The sequence below is a fragment of the Eublepharis macularius genome, chromosome 5 (genome assembly GCF_028583425.1).
Source record: "Eublepharis macularius isolate TG4126 chromosome 5, MPM_Emac_v1.0, whole genome shotgun sequence".
Classification (NCBI taxonomy): domain Eukaryota; kingdom Metazoa; phylum Chordata; class Lepidosauria; order Squamata; family Eublepharidae; genus Eublepharis; species Eublepharis macularius.
The window spans coordinates 55,737,745-55,754,897 of record NC_072794.1 but is presented as its reverse complement, the minus strand read 5'-3'; the positions used below and the strand labels follow the sequence as shown (position 1 = coordinate 55,754,897).

General features: G+C 41.1%; 1 protein-coding gene across 1 annotated transcript in view; it reads right to left on the bottom strand.

Moving 5' to 3' along the window:
• Positions 1-2,103: 2,103 nt before the first annotated feature.
• HFM1 (helicase for meiosis 1) overlaps positions 2,104-17,153 on the bottom strand; it is a 98,079-nt gene continuing 83,029 nt past the window's right edge. Inside the window, exons 36-38 of the mRNA XM_054980361.1 lie at positions 14,947-15,061; positions 12,258-12,409; positions 2,104-2,305 (exon numbers count right to left, since the gene is read on the bottom strand). Coding sequence (XP_054836336.1) covers positions 2,104-2,305; positions 12,258-12,409; positions 14,947-15,061 — 469 coding nt within the window. The remainder of the gene's footprint in view (positions 2,306-12,257; positions 12,410-14,946; positions 15,062-17,153) is intronic.

Sequence of the window (17,153 nt, the reverse complement as noted above, 5' to 3'; positions counted from 1 at the left end):
TCAAAAGAGAGACTTCAAAGTGGACTGCATGGCACAAGAGGAGTGATTCTGAGAACGCTTAGATTTCTGATTGGAGGAGCCCCTCCCTGCAGGTGGCTGAGAAGCAGAAAGCACCTCTGCTGCTGGAAAGGATGTTGAAAATATCTGGAAGAATGGTATTGCGAATACTATTGCAAGGAAGATGTAGAGGTACACTGCCTATATTGTTGTTGCTGATGATGAGAGGGAGCAACAACTTCCACATACTTGGCGGTTGGATGATTTTTCTTAATCTGCATCAGGGCCTCATTGGTCTTTGCAGTGAATAACTGGGAACCTTCAAAGGGGAAATCTTCAATTTTTCCCCTTATATCCTGGGGCAAAGCTGTCAATCTGAGCCAAGAATGTCTATGTAATATGATTCTGGAAGCCATAGCCCAAGCAGAAGTATCAGCAATATACTTACAGCTGTCATCATCTGTTTAGATAACTTCAAGGCTTCTGTTTGAAGAACCCTGGCCAAGGAACAATAGTCCTCAGGTAAGGATTCCATGCAGGTAGTTGTCATCTTCCACAAGAAGAGGTTATAGGAACCCAGAATTGCCTGATAGTTGGTGATCCAAAAACTGGAGCCACAGAAGAGTAGAACTTGTGACCCAACACATCCATTTTCCTACCCTCTCTTGAGCTGCAGAATGGAGTCCTGGTCTGTATTAGGACTGGACTCTTTGGCAATCATGGAAGATGGGGGAGGCTGAGTGAAGAGACACAGACAGTCCCCCTGCTTGACCTTGTAAAAGTTCTCCACCTTCCACAAGGCAGATGGGACTGAAGAAGGCTTCTCTCACACAGTATTGGCCAAGTCAATGAAGTCCTCTAGAATTGGAAAGGTGATATTTGCAAGAGCATCAGAGTACAGAGATTGAAAGACTTTACTCTTAGGTTTTGGATTAGCAGAGGAAGCATCCAACTTAAGAGTCTGGGCCATTCTTAGCATCTACTCAGAGAACATCCTAGAATCTTCTATGGGAGAAGCAGAAGCGAAACTCTCCACTGTTTCGTTGGGAGAGGGCTTCGAGACCAACCCAGAAGCCTGGTTAAACCTGGATGCTACTTCCTTGTCTTCAGAGTCAGAATCAAGCATGCATTTCTGTTGAATAGGAAGTATCAGAACTGAAGGCAAAGTCGGAACGGAAAAGGATGGAGCCTATGAGGACATTCCCAGAACCAATGCAAGTTGCATAGAATCAAACAAAATCTTCCATGCAGCCAAAGCAGTGAAATAGCTGGGAAACAAGTTCCCGGAGCCGAGGCTGGAACTGACTGCAGGTCAGAAGGAATACTCAGTGGGTACAAAGAGGGAGCCGTAGAAGGAGGAGTTGGCTGAGATGCCAAAGCAGACCAACTCACTGCAGCCTGTGAACAAAACATCAGAACCAAAGGAGCAGGCGGGAACTGTTCTGGAACTGAAGAAGTGATCATTGGTTGATCCAGGCCTGAACTCTCGTCCCCTGAGTGGAACTCATGAAGATGAGAAGAAGAAGGTGTATGTGGTGGAACCAGGGCCACATCTTCCTCCAGCCTGGCCGATACAAGAGAGCCAAGGTAGTGAAGGTTGCCTTAGATGCCTTTTGGTTCCACAATGGAACTGACAAAGGCTTGTTTGGATCCCAAGAAAGCGCTTTATATTTCCACTTTGACTTTGCCTGTTCCAAAGATACTGATGAAGCAGTGATTAGGACCAGTGGTGAGGCGGCTCAGGAATTGGAACCAAGAAAACAGAACTGGGATGTTTAGTTTACTCCCACGTGGCATATAATTTTACTACTAGGGTATCAGATCCGTACAAAGCCCTTTCTCAAGCCCAATCAATGCAAGGCTTAGGAGTGAAGAGCTGGCACTGTTGGCAAGTGGCAATATTATGAGACTCATAACTCAAGCTGATTGATTTTTTTGTAAAGGAGACAAAACTCAAGCTGATCGATTTTTTTGTAATCACTATGTGGTAATACAAAACATTGCTGCTGAATGTAACACTGCTATATTGTCAACCAACAATGAACTAACAAAGAAAAGGGAAGTAAGAGAACAGTCTAGGGGATGGAGTTTTGCTCCATCCCATAATCAGGTTCCAGTAAACTCTTTACTATCCCTTTTACTACATCCCTCCCTCTTTAAGTTTTCTTCTTCTTCTTTAGCAATCACTTGAATATAGTCTTTCAAATACCCAGGAGGTCTTCTTGCTCTCACAGGATAGCAGTGTGCTTCTATCACATCATTATCCCCAGAAAGGCCAGTTTCTGCAGAAACTTCCCTAATTGGTGACCTGGAATAGGGCATCAAATTACAGTGGACAGCAGTCTCTGAAATGCCACAGGGACTCTGGCTTTCTGGACTCTGGTTTTCCAGGCATTCCTGTTCCTCTCCCTCTTTTCCCAACTCTTTCACATCAGTTCTCCTGTGGATGTGGTCTTGATGCTGCCTGAGGACTCGGCCATCAGGTAAACCAATCTTAAAAGATAGAGGTCCTGTCTGTGCTTGAATCCTACTGGGGATCCAGATAGGTTGGGAGGTACTAAAACTTTTGGTATAAACCTCATCCTATACTCCCATGTTGGTTCTATTTTAATTGTATTTTATTTTGCTATTCTAATAACTGTATTTTATGCTTGTATGATAAATTCCTACTTTTATTGTTCTTAACTTTGTATTGTGACGGCCTTTGGCCATATAACCTCATACTCATACTCCCATGTCTCTATCTTTAGCATGGTAATCATGGTTACTTTTTCGAAGTCTTTTCCCTTCGCACTTCTTCTTCTGGTTTGGGACACATTAAATCCAAATGGGTTCGTACCCACCTTCCCATCAACAACTGGGCTGGACTCACCCCCATGGTGGTCTGGGTGGTGTTTCTATATTTCAAGAGAAATCAAGTCAACATGGTCTTCACAGTCCCAGAAGTCATCTTTTTCATTCCTTTGAAAGTTCTGAGGGCTCCCTCTGCTAAACTATTTGAAGCTGGATGATAGGGGGATGTTTGGATGTGTTTAATTCCATTCTTCCACAGGAACTCCTTAAGTTCCTGGCTGGTAAAATTTGGCCCATTATCTGTGAACAGTACCACTGGAAGTCCATGACAAGCAAAGGTCTGTCGCAGTTTGTCACATGTTAGAGCTGAGGTTATGGAGTTCATTGGGTGAACTTCCATCCGCTTGGAATGGGCATCTACTGTAATCAAGAACATCTTCCTGAGAAAAGGTCCTGAAAAATCAAGATGTATCCGAAACCAAAGTTTTCCAGGCCACTCCCATGGATGTAAAGGTGCCAGTGCTGGTGCCTGCTGATGTTGACATTGGACACATTGCTTGCAACCTTGTTCTAAATCTTCATCTAAATGTGGCCATCAGATGTCACTGCGGGCTAAAGCCTTCATGCAAGAGATCCCAGGATGGGCTTCATGCAGTTCTTGTAGAATCTACTGTCTTCCTTTGGGGGGGGGGGATCACAAACCTAATACCCCATAATACACACCCATTTTCCGCACTTAATTCAACTCTTCTGCTTCAATAGGGACAAATTGCTTCTCCTAGATTCTGTGAGGGCCAGCCATGCAGAATGAACCGTGTCACTTGAGACAGAATTGGATTCTGCCAGGTCTAGACTCTGATCTGAGAAGCTTGTACTGGTGTTAGATTCAGATGCTCCATTAATAGTACCACTTCCTCAGGGGTGTCTTCAGTTTTAGGTGCTCCTGGTATTAGTAATCTGCTCAGGGCATCTGCATTTCCATGTTGGTTACCAGCTCTGTAGGTTATATTATATTGGTACGCTGCTAGTGTCAGGGCCCAACATTGTAACAGGGTGGCCACCATAGAGGGCACAGCTTTATTTTCATTAAAGAGTCCAATTAATGGTTTATGATCTGTGACAATTGTGAATTGTTTCAGATGGAAACCATTGTTTTCAGATGGAAGCAGATGCTGATGGAATTTTTTTATGCCAAAGATAATGGCTAGGCCCTCTTTCTCCACTTGCGAATAACCTCACTCTGCTTTATTGAGTGACCTTGAAGCATATGCTAGAGGCTGTTCTTCATTATTTCCCATGTTTTGTGACAATACAGTCCCCATGACATAAAATGAAGCATCACAAGACAAAATCCATTCCTTTGTAGGGTCAAAATGGACCAGTAGATCTGAAGTTTTCAGCAGGTTCTTAGATCTTTGAAAAGCTTGTCATTGCCTCTATCACCAGCACCAGACACTGGCCGAATCCACATTACCTCCGCGTGTCCCAGTGTTGCGCTAAATGTCCGCGAAACACCCGGAAGTATAGCGTCTTTCAAGCGCGATTTCTGAAATCGCGCTTGAAAGACACTATACTTCCGGGTGTTTCGCGGACATTTAGCGCAACACCGGGACGCGCGGAGGTAATGTGGATTCGGCCACTCTCTTTCCGCAAGAGGAAATGTAAGGGTTCCAGGAGGGCTGAGAGGTTCGGAAGTAATCGATGATAATAATTCAACATTCCCAAACAGGGTCTGAGTTCTGTTGTATTTTGTGGTGCTGGGGCCTTTTCAATAGCCATTACTTTATCAGCCAGAGGCTGCACCCCTTCTTTGTTGATTTTACATCCCAAATAGTGCAGGCTGCATAAAAAAGCATTTGGTCTGTCTTAAGCATAGGTCAGATTCCTCTACTCTTTGAAGTACTCACTCAAGCATCAAAAGATGTTGTTTATCATCTGGGCCAGTGATGATAAAATCAATTCTAATCATGACCCCAGGAATCTCCTTCAACAAATGTTCCATAGCTCTTTGAAATATGCCCAGAGCTGAGGAAATGCCATAGGGTAGTCAGTTGTATTGGTACAAGCCTTTATGAGTATTTATTGTGGTGAATTTCTTGCAATCCTCTTCCAGTTCCATCTGTTGGTAGGTTTGGGATATGTCCAACTTGCTAAAACGTTGACTTCTTCCCAACACAGCTAGTAGGTCTTCAGTACATGGAATTTGGGTAGTTTCTGATTTTGAGGATTGATTTACTGTAAATTTATAGTCTCCAGAAATGCAAATGGTTTTATCTGATTTGGCTTCAGAGACTATGAGAGTTGCCCACTCTGAAAACTGCACAGGAGAGATGATGCCTTCCTTCTCCAACCTGTCCAGTTCCACCTCAATTTTGTTCCGAATAGCACATGAAACAGGCCTAGCTTTAAAATATGCTGGCTGAGCCCCCTCCTTTATATATATCCTGGCTTTAACACCTTTGAAGGTCCCCAGTGCTTCTTAGAACACTGCTGGATGAGCGCTCAGGACTTTTTCTACTGCTGGCATTCCCTTCAAATCTAGTTGACATATTTCTTCCCAGTCTAATCTCAGTTCTTTCAACCAGTTCCTGCCCAGTAATTTTGGTTTATCACCCTTTATTACTACGGCCTGTAAATCTCGCAGTTGCCCTTTATAATTCACAGGGATCCACACTGATCCTACTACTGGAATATTTTCCCCAGTGTATGTCTGCAATTCTACTCTTGCATTTTCCATGGCCTTGGAGCCTATTTTACTCTATCTTTTCATTAATCACCATTATTGAAGCCCCTGTATTTATCTCCATGCATACAGGTTCATTATTTAGTTCCATAGTGACTGTATAGGGTTCCACTCTTTTTGCCTTTATAGAATACATTTTGTGGGCAAGGCCTTCTTCCCTCTCTGTCTCCTTCAAATAGCAAGCGTCCAGCTTCTTTTCTTTGTCTTTAGGAGGATGTGTCTCTTTCTCTGGGCCTTCTTGCACTCTCTGATAACTACCTCTACATTTTCTGGCTAAATGTCCCACTTTTAAGTGACTTCCTCCACACCTGAAACATCCCTCTAGGGCTGGAGTCATTTGTTTCTGGATTTGGATTTTATTTCAGAAGTTCACCTGAATGTCTTTGCTGTCTAGGTGCAAATTCTTAGCATTTCTCACTGCTGCCTCCACGGCTGTCACCAGTTCTACAGTTTTGGCCCAAGTCAGGTTCCCTTCTGACAATAACTTCCTTTGAATGTTTTCATCTTGCACTCCACACACAAATCTACCTCTTATCATATCCTCCAAAACATTTCCAAATGAGCAGTGTTCTATAAGTTTTTAAAGCTCTGCTATATAGTCTAATATACATTTTCTTTCTTTCCTCATTTGATTATGGAATTTAAAACGTTCCACAATGACGTTAAGTTTAGGAGTATAATGTTCAATCAAAACCTTTTGCAAATCTGTTAAACTTTTGTCTCCAGGCCTCGCAAGAATGCATGGGTTTTGCAGCCACAGATACTGAGAAATACTGCTTTCTGCTTTGTTGACTCTGTGATCTCATTTGCCTGAAAATAGTGGCCCAGTCTTTCAATGTATTGCTGCCAATCCTCCTCTTCTAGATTACTCTCTCCAATTTTTCCATACAAGGCCATGTTTAGAATCCTACCTCGTAGCCAATTTTGTAATCACTCTGTGGTAATACAATAAATCGCTATACTCACAGGAGCTGCTGCATGTAACTCTGCTTTATTCCCAACCAAAAATGAACACAGAAAAGGAAAGTAAGTAAGTAAGTAAGTAAGTAAGTAAGTAAGTAAGTAAGTAAGTAAGTAAGTAAGTAAGTAAGTAAGTAAGTAAGTAAGAGAACAGTCTAGGGGATGGAGTTTTGCTCCATCCCATAATCAGGTTCCAGTTATCCATTTGAATACAGATCTGAGTTATTTTGGTGGAACAACAAATGCATTTCTTAAACAAAGCTTTTGAGCGATGAATAACTTTTCCGTTGATAGGAAAACACACACCAAAAAAGAAGCAAAAACAAGCTGAGGTAAATTGAAAAACTAGAAGACAAACACTACAGGTGCTGTCTTGATGGCAGGGAAAGGAGATCTAAGGGAAAGAGGGCCCTCTCCCTCACAACATGTGAACTGTTTCGGCAGGAAATCGTGTCTCTCCATGCAGGGGGAGGGGCGTCTTAGGAGCCTTCTAGAAGCTTGAACTCTCTGCAGCTGGCCTGTTCCTGTGCAGTCCCAACATGGGACTGCACAGAAGATAGATGATGAATGCTGAGTTGCTGTGAAAAGTAATCTTATGAAAGGCACAGAGTATTTTAAATAACTCTTTAAAGTAATGGAACTAATTTATTTCAAAGTATTTCTTGGACATAATCTACCAGGATAATTTTGCTGCTTAGGACCCACTGAAACATAAGGGAACATGAACTTCCTGCACATTGTGCCCTTAGTCTATGGCTAAAAATAGAAATTAAAGCCTCTTAAAATCAAAAAGAACAGTGACAATATATTGCAAAAAGACCTGAAGCGATTCCCCAAAGTATGCAGGACAGATTATTGATGAGCAGCATATGAAAAAATGAAAGGAATATTACACAAGGAGAAAATATTATAAGAGGAAACTCTGAATTTAACTTTTGAAAATTAATCACTTTTAAGATTGAAATAAAAAACATTAATAACTACTAATCCCCTCCCTGGGCAAAAATTTAATTTAAGAAGAAAAAAAAGGAAGTAACTTGGAGAATAACTTTTTTACATGATGCTCTCGGCAGTAAAACTATCCACTTCATTTAATATTAAGGTCCAAGCACACATTATTGGTTATTACAAAAGTCATAAACAATGGAACCAACTAAACTCCAGATAGCCAGCAGAAGGTTCCTAAAACTTTTAAGTTGGCCACTTCGGTGTTTTCTACACAGGAGAAGCATGTGTAGTTTCCTCATTTCTCCTGCAGGTGCCAATGCAAAAGAGCAGCAGTCAGGGCCGGAGCTAGGGTTGCCGGTGCCTGGTGCAACTCTTGTACGGCCCACTGTGTGCGTATGCAGTGCGTGTGTACTGCAGTGCATTGGGGTGGCTGAGCACAGGGCTGGGAGGTCCTGTGCGCGTGGCAAGCCAGCCGCCCCATCAGCGGGGTAGGCGAGGGCCTCCCAACCCTGTGCTCAGCATCCCGCGCAGCAACCCGCGACCACTCACAGCCGCACCAAGTGCCCCCTCTTTGGCAGCACCAGAGGCAGGCTACCCCCTGCCCCCCCTCGATCCGGCTCTGTCCCCCTGACTGCAAACCCCCCCCCCGGGCTTTTCCAAATTTTTAAAAAATCAGCAAATGAATATTGTCATATTTTTACAATGTTATAACAATATCTGTAACAGGTTCTCTGAATTCCTAGTTTTTGTTTTTTAAATGAAGTCTCTAGCCTCATATATTGTGGTGATACATATTAATGTATTTACTTTGTTTATACCCTGCCTTTCTCCAACATGAGGCACCCAAAGTGGCTTATATCATTCTCCTCTAGTCCAGTTTATCTTCACAACAACCCTGTGAGGTAGGTTAGGCTAAGTGTGTGTGGCTGACCCAAAGTCAAGCAGCAAGCTTCCATGGCAGAGTAGGGAGTTGAACCTGAGTCTCCCAGATTTTAGTCCAATACTCTAACCACTGCACCATACTAGTGATATGCCTTTCCCATATCTCCACAATGAAGGTGCGTTACTTTTTTTTTTTAACATGAAATCTGGGAATTCAGAGAAACTGTTATGCATATTGTTATGACAATATATCTATATAAAGTTATTTGGCTGCCAATTTTTTAAAAAAGCCCCACTGTTGGAGGAGGAAGGAAACGGCTGCTGTGGGGAACCTGCATGTTGTGTGGGTGGGACTGAGAAATTTGAACTTTCCTGACCACATGACAACCATCCAGAATTTGCTGCAATCTTTCCCCAAACCTGGCAGCAAAATAACAACAACAACATTTAATTTATATACCACCCTTCAGGACAACTTAACAGCCTCTTCGAGCAATTTACAAATTATGTTATTATTATCCCCACAACAATCACACTATGAGGTGGGTGGGTCTGAGAGAGCGCCAAGAAGCTGTGACTGACCGAAGGTCACCCAGCTGGCGTCAAGTGGAGGAGTGGGGAATCAAACTCGGATCTCCAGATTAGAGTCCTGCCACTCTTAACTAGAGATGGGTACGAATGGCAATACGAACAAAAAAAAGCCATGAACAGCCCAATCTGCTGTTCGCGAAGAAGCTGTTCATGAGGCCCCATTCTAAACGAACAGGTGATCATTGCAAGCCTCGTTCGTTGTTGTTTGTCAACCCAGTATGGCACCTGCAATCAATTCCCTTGGCAACTTAGGCAGGGACTGTCTGAACTCTGTCTGAACTCCTGCTGTTGCCCTGGAAACCCCAATCTAAGCCCAATTTAGCTTGATAGGCAGGTCTTCCTTTCAAGTGTGGAGCTCCAAATTTGTTACAAAGGAGCAAAGAGCAGGGGGGAGGGGGGCTCCCAACTCTGGCTTAGTTTGCAGACAGTGGAGAGGGAGAGAGTTGCTGTTGGTATTTTGACAGAGAGAGTGCATTAGAGCTTGAATTTTCTTTCTGTGTGGTGGGATAGGGATCTACCCCTTCAAGTTCCAGGGCTGCTGCCAGGCCCTAGGCCAAGCTATTATTTATTAATGGTACCTTTCCTGCTGTCTGCTCAGGTAAAGTTTCTGTGAGTGGTGCAGTAGGGATCTACCCCTTTAAGTTCCAGAGCTGCCGTCGGGCTCTGGGGTCAAGCTATTATTTATTATTGGTACCTTTCCTGGTGCCTGCTTAGGTCAGGTTTCTGTGAGTGGTGCAGTAGGGATCTACCCCTTTAAGTTCCAGAGCTGCTGGCAGGCTCTGGGGCCAAGCTATTATTTATTATTGGTACCTTTCCTGGTGCCTGCTCAGGTCAGGTTTCTGGGAGTGGTGCAGTAGGGATCTTGACTTGGATGATGGCAGGAGGAGAGCCTGCTGGGCCCCACGAACAGCCAACCATGAACATGTTCATGAACAGGGCCATGTTTGTGGTTGTTCGTGAGTCCCTGTTCGTGGATAGCAATGAACAACAAACATCATGTTCGGGTTTTTTTTCTGTTCGTGCCCATCTGTACTCTTAACCACTACACCAAACCGGCTCTCACCAGATCCGAGAAAGATTGGTGAAAACCCCAGCAAATCATGGTAGGTACACAAATACTGTGGGGAAGCAGAGGGGGAAAGCCTTCTTTTGGAGCTAATAACCTGTGTGGAATTGTGTGCCAGAAACCATTCTGTGAGTCCACTCACACACACTCAGCCTAACCTACCTCTCAGGGTTGTTGTGAGACTAAAATGGAGGCAAGGAGAATGATGTAAGTTGGTTTAGGTCCACACGGTAGAGAAATGTAGTATATAAATGAAGTAGATTAAGAAATATAGGTGAGAATGGGGGGGCAGATAAAAAGTAAGTTTCTTTAGTGGGTTTGAAGGAGAGGACATAGGGAAAGATGAGTAAATGGAGGCTACCAGGAAGAGATAAAGAGGAAATAGTGTGGGGAAGGGGATACAGGGAAAAGTGAAGTGCCCCCCTTAAGTCCTTGCAGGTTCCCCAACTTGCAACAGGGCCTGGCTCAACTGGCACTACACATTTTGAGTGGCTGCTGGAGAGGGGTGCAGATAGCGGGGCAAAGGTAGATGGGAAGGAGAGAAGGAAGCAGGAAAAGGGGGAGAGTCTATGGGGGGCAGAGAAAAGAGGACATGGTGGGGGAGAATAAAATAAGATGTCCCCCACAACTCTTTATGGGTCCCCACTCCTTAAAGTCTAATTTACAAATTGATGGACCAAATGAATACAGGATATGGCTCTCTCATTTCCTTGGCTACTTAGACACAGATGCACTTTGGTACAAGGTTTGAATTTTGAGAAACTAACATTCTGGGTTTTAATTTCTAAGCAAATTCATTTATAGTCCTCATACTCAAACAAGACTGTTTGAACATGTAATGATAAATTCTCAACGTTCAAAAGTGAACTATGAAATATTTATTAACACCATCTTAGTAGCGTCATAACACAGATGGAAGACTTCACCAACCATTCACACTGGCCTATTCATAAAACCATCCCTGAATATCTCTAGAATTTTCTGTAATGCTGCATTGTATGACCTATATAAAAACACTGAAGCCACACAATCAATTATTGGGATCCAAAGAAGCTCATACATACACATAAAGTGCTTCTGCAGATGCATAGGAAGTAAATAATGTAAATAAACAAACAGATGACTTTTCCTTGCAGTTATAACTCCTTAAATGTCAACGGTGCTGCTTCAGAGAGCCTTCAACACTGGAAGTATTTTTTAAAGAGGATTTAGGGGCTGCCCCTGGAAAAGGGGAGGATGAACTCACAGGTGTGTATAATATTGCATGTGGTACTCTGTATCTAAGACAATATCTGGATGCCCACTTCTGTATTTAGCTACTTAAAAACCACTGTAGTGCTACCATTTTTATGTGGCAACGTTCTCTTTGGCAACCTAAACACAGATTTTGCAGTATTTTGGGAAATATTTTCCACTTAAGATGTAAGCATAACACTATAGCAAAAGAACATAATGCAAATTTTGTTTATAGTCTGTTAAAAATTGAATACTGTAAACTAACATTGTTCCCTTTTATTTTGAAATCTTATTGTTTCACATACTATATAGGCAGCAATAACTGCAAAATATTTTGCAGCAATAACTGCAAAATTTAAAATTCCCACATTTTTCCAGATATAACATAGTGGTTATTTATTTAAGAGATGCATATTACAAAGATAATCTTATTTCCCAGAGCAAAACAGGGTATAATTTGAAACGAACAAAACAAATAGCTTGGCTTGAAACCAATCCCCTTTAATAATAGAGTTTCAAAGAACCTTATCTCATACAATATTAGAAACAGGAACTCATATAAGCAAAGATATTTAAATAACTATTAAAGATGCATTGAGCAGTAAATACCAGAAGAAAACAATATACCATTTTGTGTATGTGTATGTAAGCAAAATTGTATATTAATAAATGTATTTGAAGTCCTCATCCTGAAAATGAGTGTTTATTTCTCATCACTGGTGATGTGGCTGGTTTATTTTAGAAAATGCCATCAAATATTCCAAGAAAAGGCTTAAGATCATCATCAGAGAGATGATCCCTAGAAAAATGAATAGGATAAAAAAAACCTTTGTTTAATATATCAAACCTTAAGAAAGCATATTATTTTATCTAGAGTGAAATATAATTAAACCTAACATGTTTTAGAGTACTGTCCTTGCCCAGAAATCTGAAGGCAGCTATACATGTGAGCTCGTGACCTTTCTGAAATACGTGTTTAGATACAATTATGCAAACAGCCGACGAAGCTCCAGCAGTACACACACAAATCTTTTTCATTACCTGAGATCAGCTTCTTTTGTTATTCCTTTGTTACAGATAAAGAAGTCCTCTTTTCCACTGAATCTGTAAGATCCTGAGACGGCTTTTGAGGCTGTAGTCAACTGTGCATTTTTCAGCTGTGGCAGAAGATTGTTTGTTTCTTGAAAGCCAAACTATAAGAGTTATAAGAAACACTGAGAATTCAAAATAATCAACTTAAACAGAGTCTATCACTAAAAATAGCTGTTTTAACAAATGTAGGGTAGTATCAGGTGTGATTCAGAGTGCTAAAATAAAAAATTTACATGCATGGTTTTTAGGATTATACGCAATAATAAGTGCTTAGGAAGAAGTACAGTGACTCCATGTCACAATTCATGATGACCTATTGGCAGCTTTATAATTTGGGTCAGTTGCTGTGATTGACCAGACTGCTCTTATAAGTGCCAAAGCCAAATGCTATTTGATGAGCAAGTTACACTGTTATACTAGCCAAACACAGCATGAAGTGAGATGTGCGAAAGAGGATAGGTTTCTCAAAGGCATTTATGCCTACCACCGTCTATTCACCTCATCTGTTTAAAATAATAGTTTATAATTGATTTAAAGTGTTTGGAATTCCAGAATATAAGATGTTACTACAGCTTTGCTGGTGCAAGACTCTCTGTGCATTGCCAGTACTATACATATATTTAGCAGCAGGCTATTAAGGATATAATAGGCTAAACCGAATCACAACTGATTCTGAAAACATTTAAGTCAATAGGAAGCTTGGTTTTGCACTTTGCACTTATAACTGATCCTCCAAGAAAAGAAGGGGAAAAAATCAACAGAAGGAACATAAGCTGAAATTAGCTTGTTTTAATAAGTTTTAAAATAATTGGTTTTTTTAAAAAACCTTCTGGAAAATAAACTCCCAAGCATTCCCAAATAAACAAAAAGGACATAGAACCTTATCACAAGGAACTGTGTATGTGTCTTATGTGCCATCAAGTCACCTCCAACCTATGGTGACCCTATGAATGAAAGACCTCCAAAAGGTCCTATTATTAACAGACTTGTTCTAATCTTGCAAACTGGAGGATGTGACTTCTTTTACTGAGTCCAGCCATCTCACTTTGAGTCTTCCTCTTTTCCTACTACCTTCAACTTTTCCTAGCATTATTGAATTTTCCAGAGAGTCTTGTCTTCTCATGATGTGATCAAAGTACAATAGCCTCAGTTTTGTCATTTTAGGTTCTAGGGAGAATTCAGGTGATGTGATCTAGAACCTACTTATTTGTCTTTTTGGCCATCCATGGTATCTGCAAAACTCTCCTCCAGCACTACATTTCAAATGAATCAATTTTCTTCCTGTCAGCTTTCTTCAATGTCCAACGTTCACATCCTTATATGGTAATGGGGAATACCATAGACTGGATTATTTTGATCTTGGTCCCCAGAAAGACATCCTTATCTTTAAGGACCTTTTCTGCTTCTCTAACTCTAGCTCTTCGAAGTCTCAATTTTCTTGGCTTCAATCTTCCTTTTGGTTGATGATTGAGCCAAGGAATAGAAAATCTTGGATTTCAATTTCCTTATTTTCACCTTTAAAATTGTGGAATTCCTGAATAGTCATTACTTTTGTCTTCTTGATGTCAGGCTGTAATCCTGTTTTGGTGCTTTCCCCTTTAACCTTTATCAGGAGTTGTTTCAAGTCTTCAGTATTTTCTGTCAGTAACATGGGTGTCATCAGCATACCTCAAATTGTTAATATTCCTTCCTCCAATTTTAACTCCATCTTCTTCTAAATCTAACCGTGCTTTCCTTATGATATGCTCTGCATAGAGGTTGAACAAGTGGGGAGATAATATGCATCCTTGTCTGACACTCTTGCCAATTGGAAACCATTCTGTTTCTCCATATTCTGTCCTAACAGTAGCCTCTTGTCCAGAGTACCAGTTACGCATCAAAACAATTAGATCTTGTGGCACCCCCATTTCTTTTAACATCATCCACAGCTTTTCATGATCCACACAGTCAAAAGCTTCACTGTAATCTATAAAACATAAGATGATTTTCTTCTGAAATTTCCTGGTATGTTCTATTAGTTATTGTACATTTGCAATATGATCCCTAGTGCCTCTTCCTTTTCTGAATCCAGCTTGAATATCTGGCATTTCTCACTCCATATATGGTAAGAGACTTTGCTGTAGAATTTTGGGCATAATTTTGCTTGCAAGGAAAAATTAACACGATGGTCTATTAATTGCTGCATTCTTTGGCAGCCCTTTTTTCCGAATTGGAACGTAGACAGTGTTTCCAGTCAGTGGGACACTGTTTTCTTTTCCATGTTTGTTGACAAATTCTTGTTAAGATTTGGATGGACTCAGTTTCTGTAGCTTGAAATAGCTCTATTGGTCATAAAGAACTAATAACAAAATAATAAAACAAAATATTCAAACTATATATACTTACACAGAAGAACTGATCAGGCTAGCCCAATCTTGTCAGATCTTGGAATCTAAGTAGGGTTTGAGCTAGTTAGTACTTGGATGGGAGACCACCAAGAAAGACCAGGGTTGCTATGCAGAGGCAGGCAATGGCATATCACCTGTGTTAGTCTCTTGCCTTGAAAATCCCAGCAGGAGTCACTACAATCAGCTGTGACTTGACAGCAGCTTACACTCATGCACACTGACTGGCAAGAAAGATTTGTATTTTTACTTACAATGTTTTTATTTCCATATTCTGCAGATGATATCACATCTGATGACGGTGGGCTCAATGAGGAAAAGTCAGAATTTTGTAGGCATATATCAGGTTTCTCTTCCAATTCAGAAAAACTAAAACAAGTGTAAAACAATAAAAATGTCAGAAATAAAATCTGAAAACAAGGAAGCTTAAACAGTTTTACATTTGATGATCCATTTGTATTTGATGAGTATCATTTTAGGGTGATTTTAGTTTGAACATACAAAAAAGGGATATGTATTGTGCATTTACACAAATGCAAACATTTCTGCTTCTCATACCTCTGTATGCATTGTATACATGCATCTCTGCTATTCCTGAACATTTAAGATGTTCAGTACATTAACTGAGGAGATCAAAACCATACAAAGTTCTGGTCCTTTATTTAGCCATAGAGGCAATGTGGACCCTGCATGACAGATTTCACAATGCTGGCACATGCACAGCTCAGGTGTCTAGGGACATTTCTTGAATATGCAAATCTTCTTCTAAAGCACAGAATTAAGAATAGAAGAATATTCTGTACAGCCTTTTATCATTATTAATCTTTTTAAAACATTCCGAATCTCCAAGGAAAGTTTGAACATATGAGGTACATTTCATACACGACTGTACAGAGATATATCTTTCAGTCCTTCTAGGGTTCAAGAAATATTTATAGATCTTGATGGCTACCACAGTGCAGTTAACCACTTTAAGTAGTTGTGTGAACTGGCCTTAACGGAGCCAATGTTCAAGTGGTTTTAAAGCATCAGTTGGGCTGCGTGACATAATGCACTTTAAAGGTTTCCTAAGTGCAGCAACCAGAGTGCTGGAAGGGAAGGAGTTAACAATTGCCTGGAATGAGAGCTTGATTGACAGGCTGCTCCCTTCTCTTTGGTTGACCAGTCAGAACCAGCCTTCAGGATGACAGTAGGTTGAGGACAGGATTTTGAAAAGATTGTGTGTACGAGTTTGAAAAGAAAGGTCAGACAGGTTCCTCCTTTGGGGTGAGGGAAAAGTAATGTTTTGCCCTTACTGTAATATCATTGTCTTGAGGAAGAATTCTAGTAGAGAGTTTCAAGTTTAAAAGTTAGCACCTGTTTACACAGCCACAATAGAACTGGGTGGGGGAGGTGTTTTTGGCAAAGAGTGATTGGGTAGTAAGTGGAGACTCCCATTCAAGCCAAGTGAAGAAGAGTTATATCTTCTTGGGAGAAGAAGAAGAACCTGCCCAGTGTCTAAAGGTGGAGCTGGCTCGGTGGTTGGGGGGACCCCAGGTCTGTTGTAAAGGGAAAACAGTTTTGAACTAACGTCAGGAAACCTGAGTTGTTTGACACAGTGTATAAACCCTTGAGAGGACAAAATACTTCCCAGTGTCAGCAAAAGGAAGGTATTTTCAAGCTGCATCTTAGGTTAGTTAGTGAGTTAACAGGTGGCAGATATAAAGGAAAAGTCTGCATGACCAAGAACAATCCAAAATAGCAATCATTGCTTCAATAAGAACAAGGCTCACACCTTCAGAGGTCTTCTAACTATCCTGGCCTTAGATGAGAATTTATGGGGAAAGAAAATTCTCTGACAGCTGATAAATTTATGTAGCAGTGGGTTCAAATTCTTCACTGAATTACTTGTCTGAATTGTCTCAGCATCTGGAGTAATGGAAGTCTATGGGTTGTTTTCTATCAAGTTGTACTTTGAATGGGCTCTACGACTGCAGGCCTTCCAGGGCAGGCTTTTCCATTTTCAAATACAGCAGTCCACAGGTTGGATTACAACAAATCTGGCAGTATTAAGCACTGGTAATGACATTCATATTAATAAGTTCAACAGAGCCAATTTGGTGTAGTGGTTAAGAGCAGCAGGACTAATTTGGAGAACTGGGTTTGATTCTCCATTCCTTCTCTTGAAGCCAGCTAGGTGACCTTGAGTCATTCACAGCTCTCTCAGAGTTCTTTAAGCTCCACCCACCTTACAGGGTGACTGTTGTGAGGATAATAACAGCACACTTTGTAAACTGGTCTGAATGAGTGTTAAGTTGTCCAGAAGGGCAGTATATAAATCGAATATTGTTCTTGTTGTTATTCTGCAGTGTCTGTTGCCTTTGGTGTCAATTAGGATGAACCCTGTTAACATTTTAGAAAAACCTAATTTTTAGAGGGGGAACCCTGCCAGGACTCTACCAGGAACAAGAAGAATAAGCAC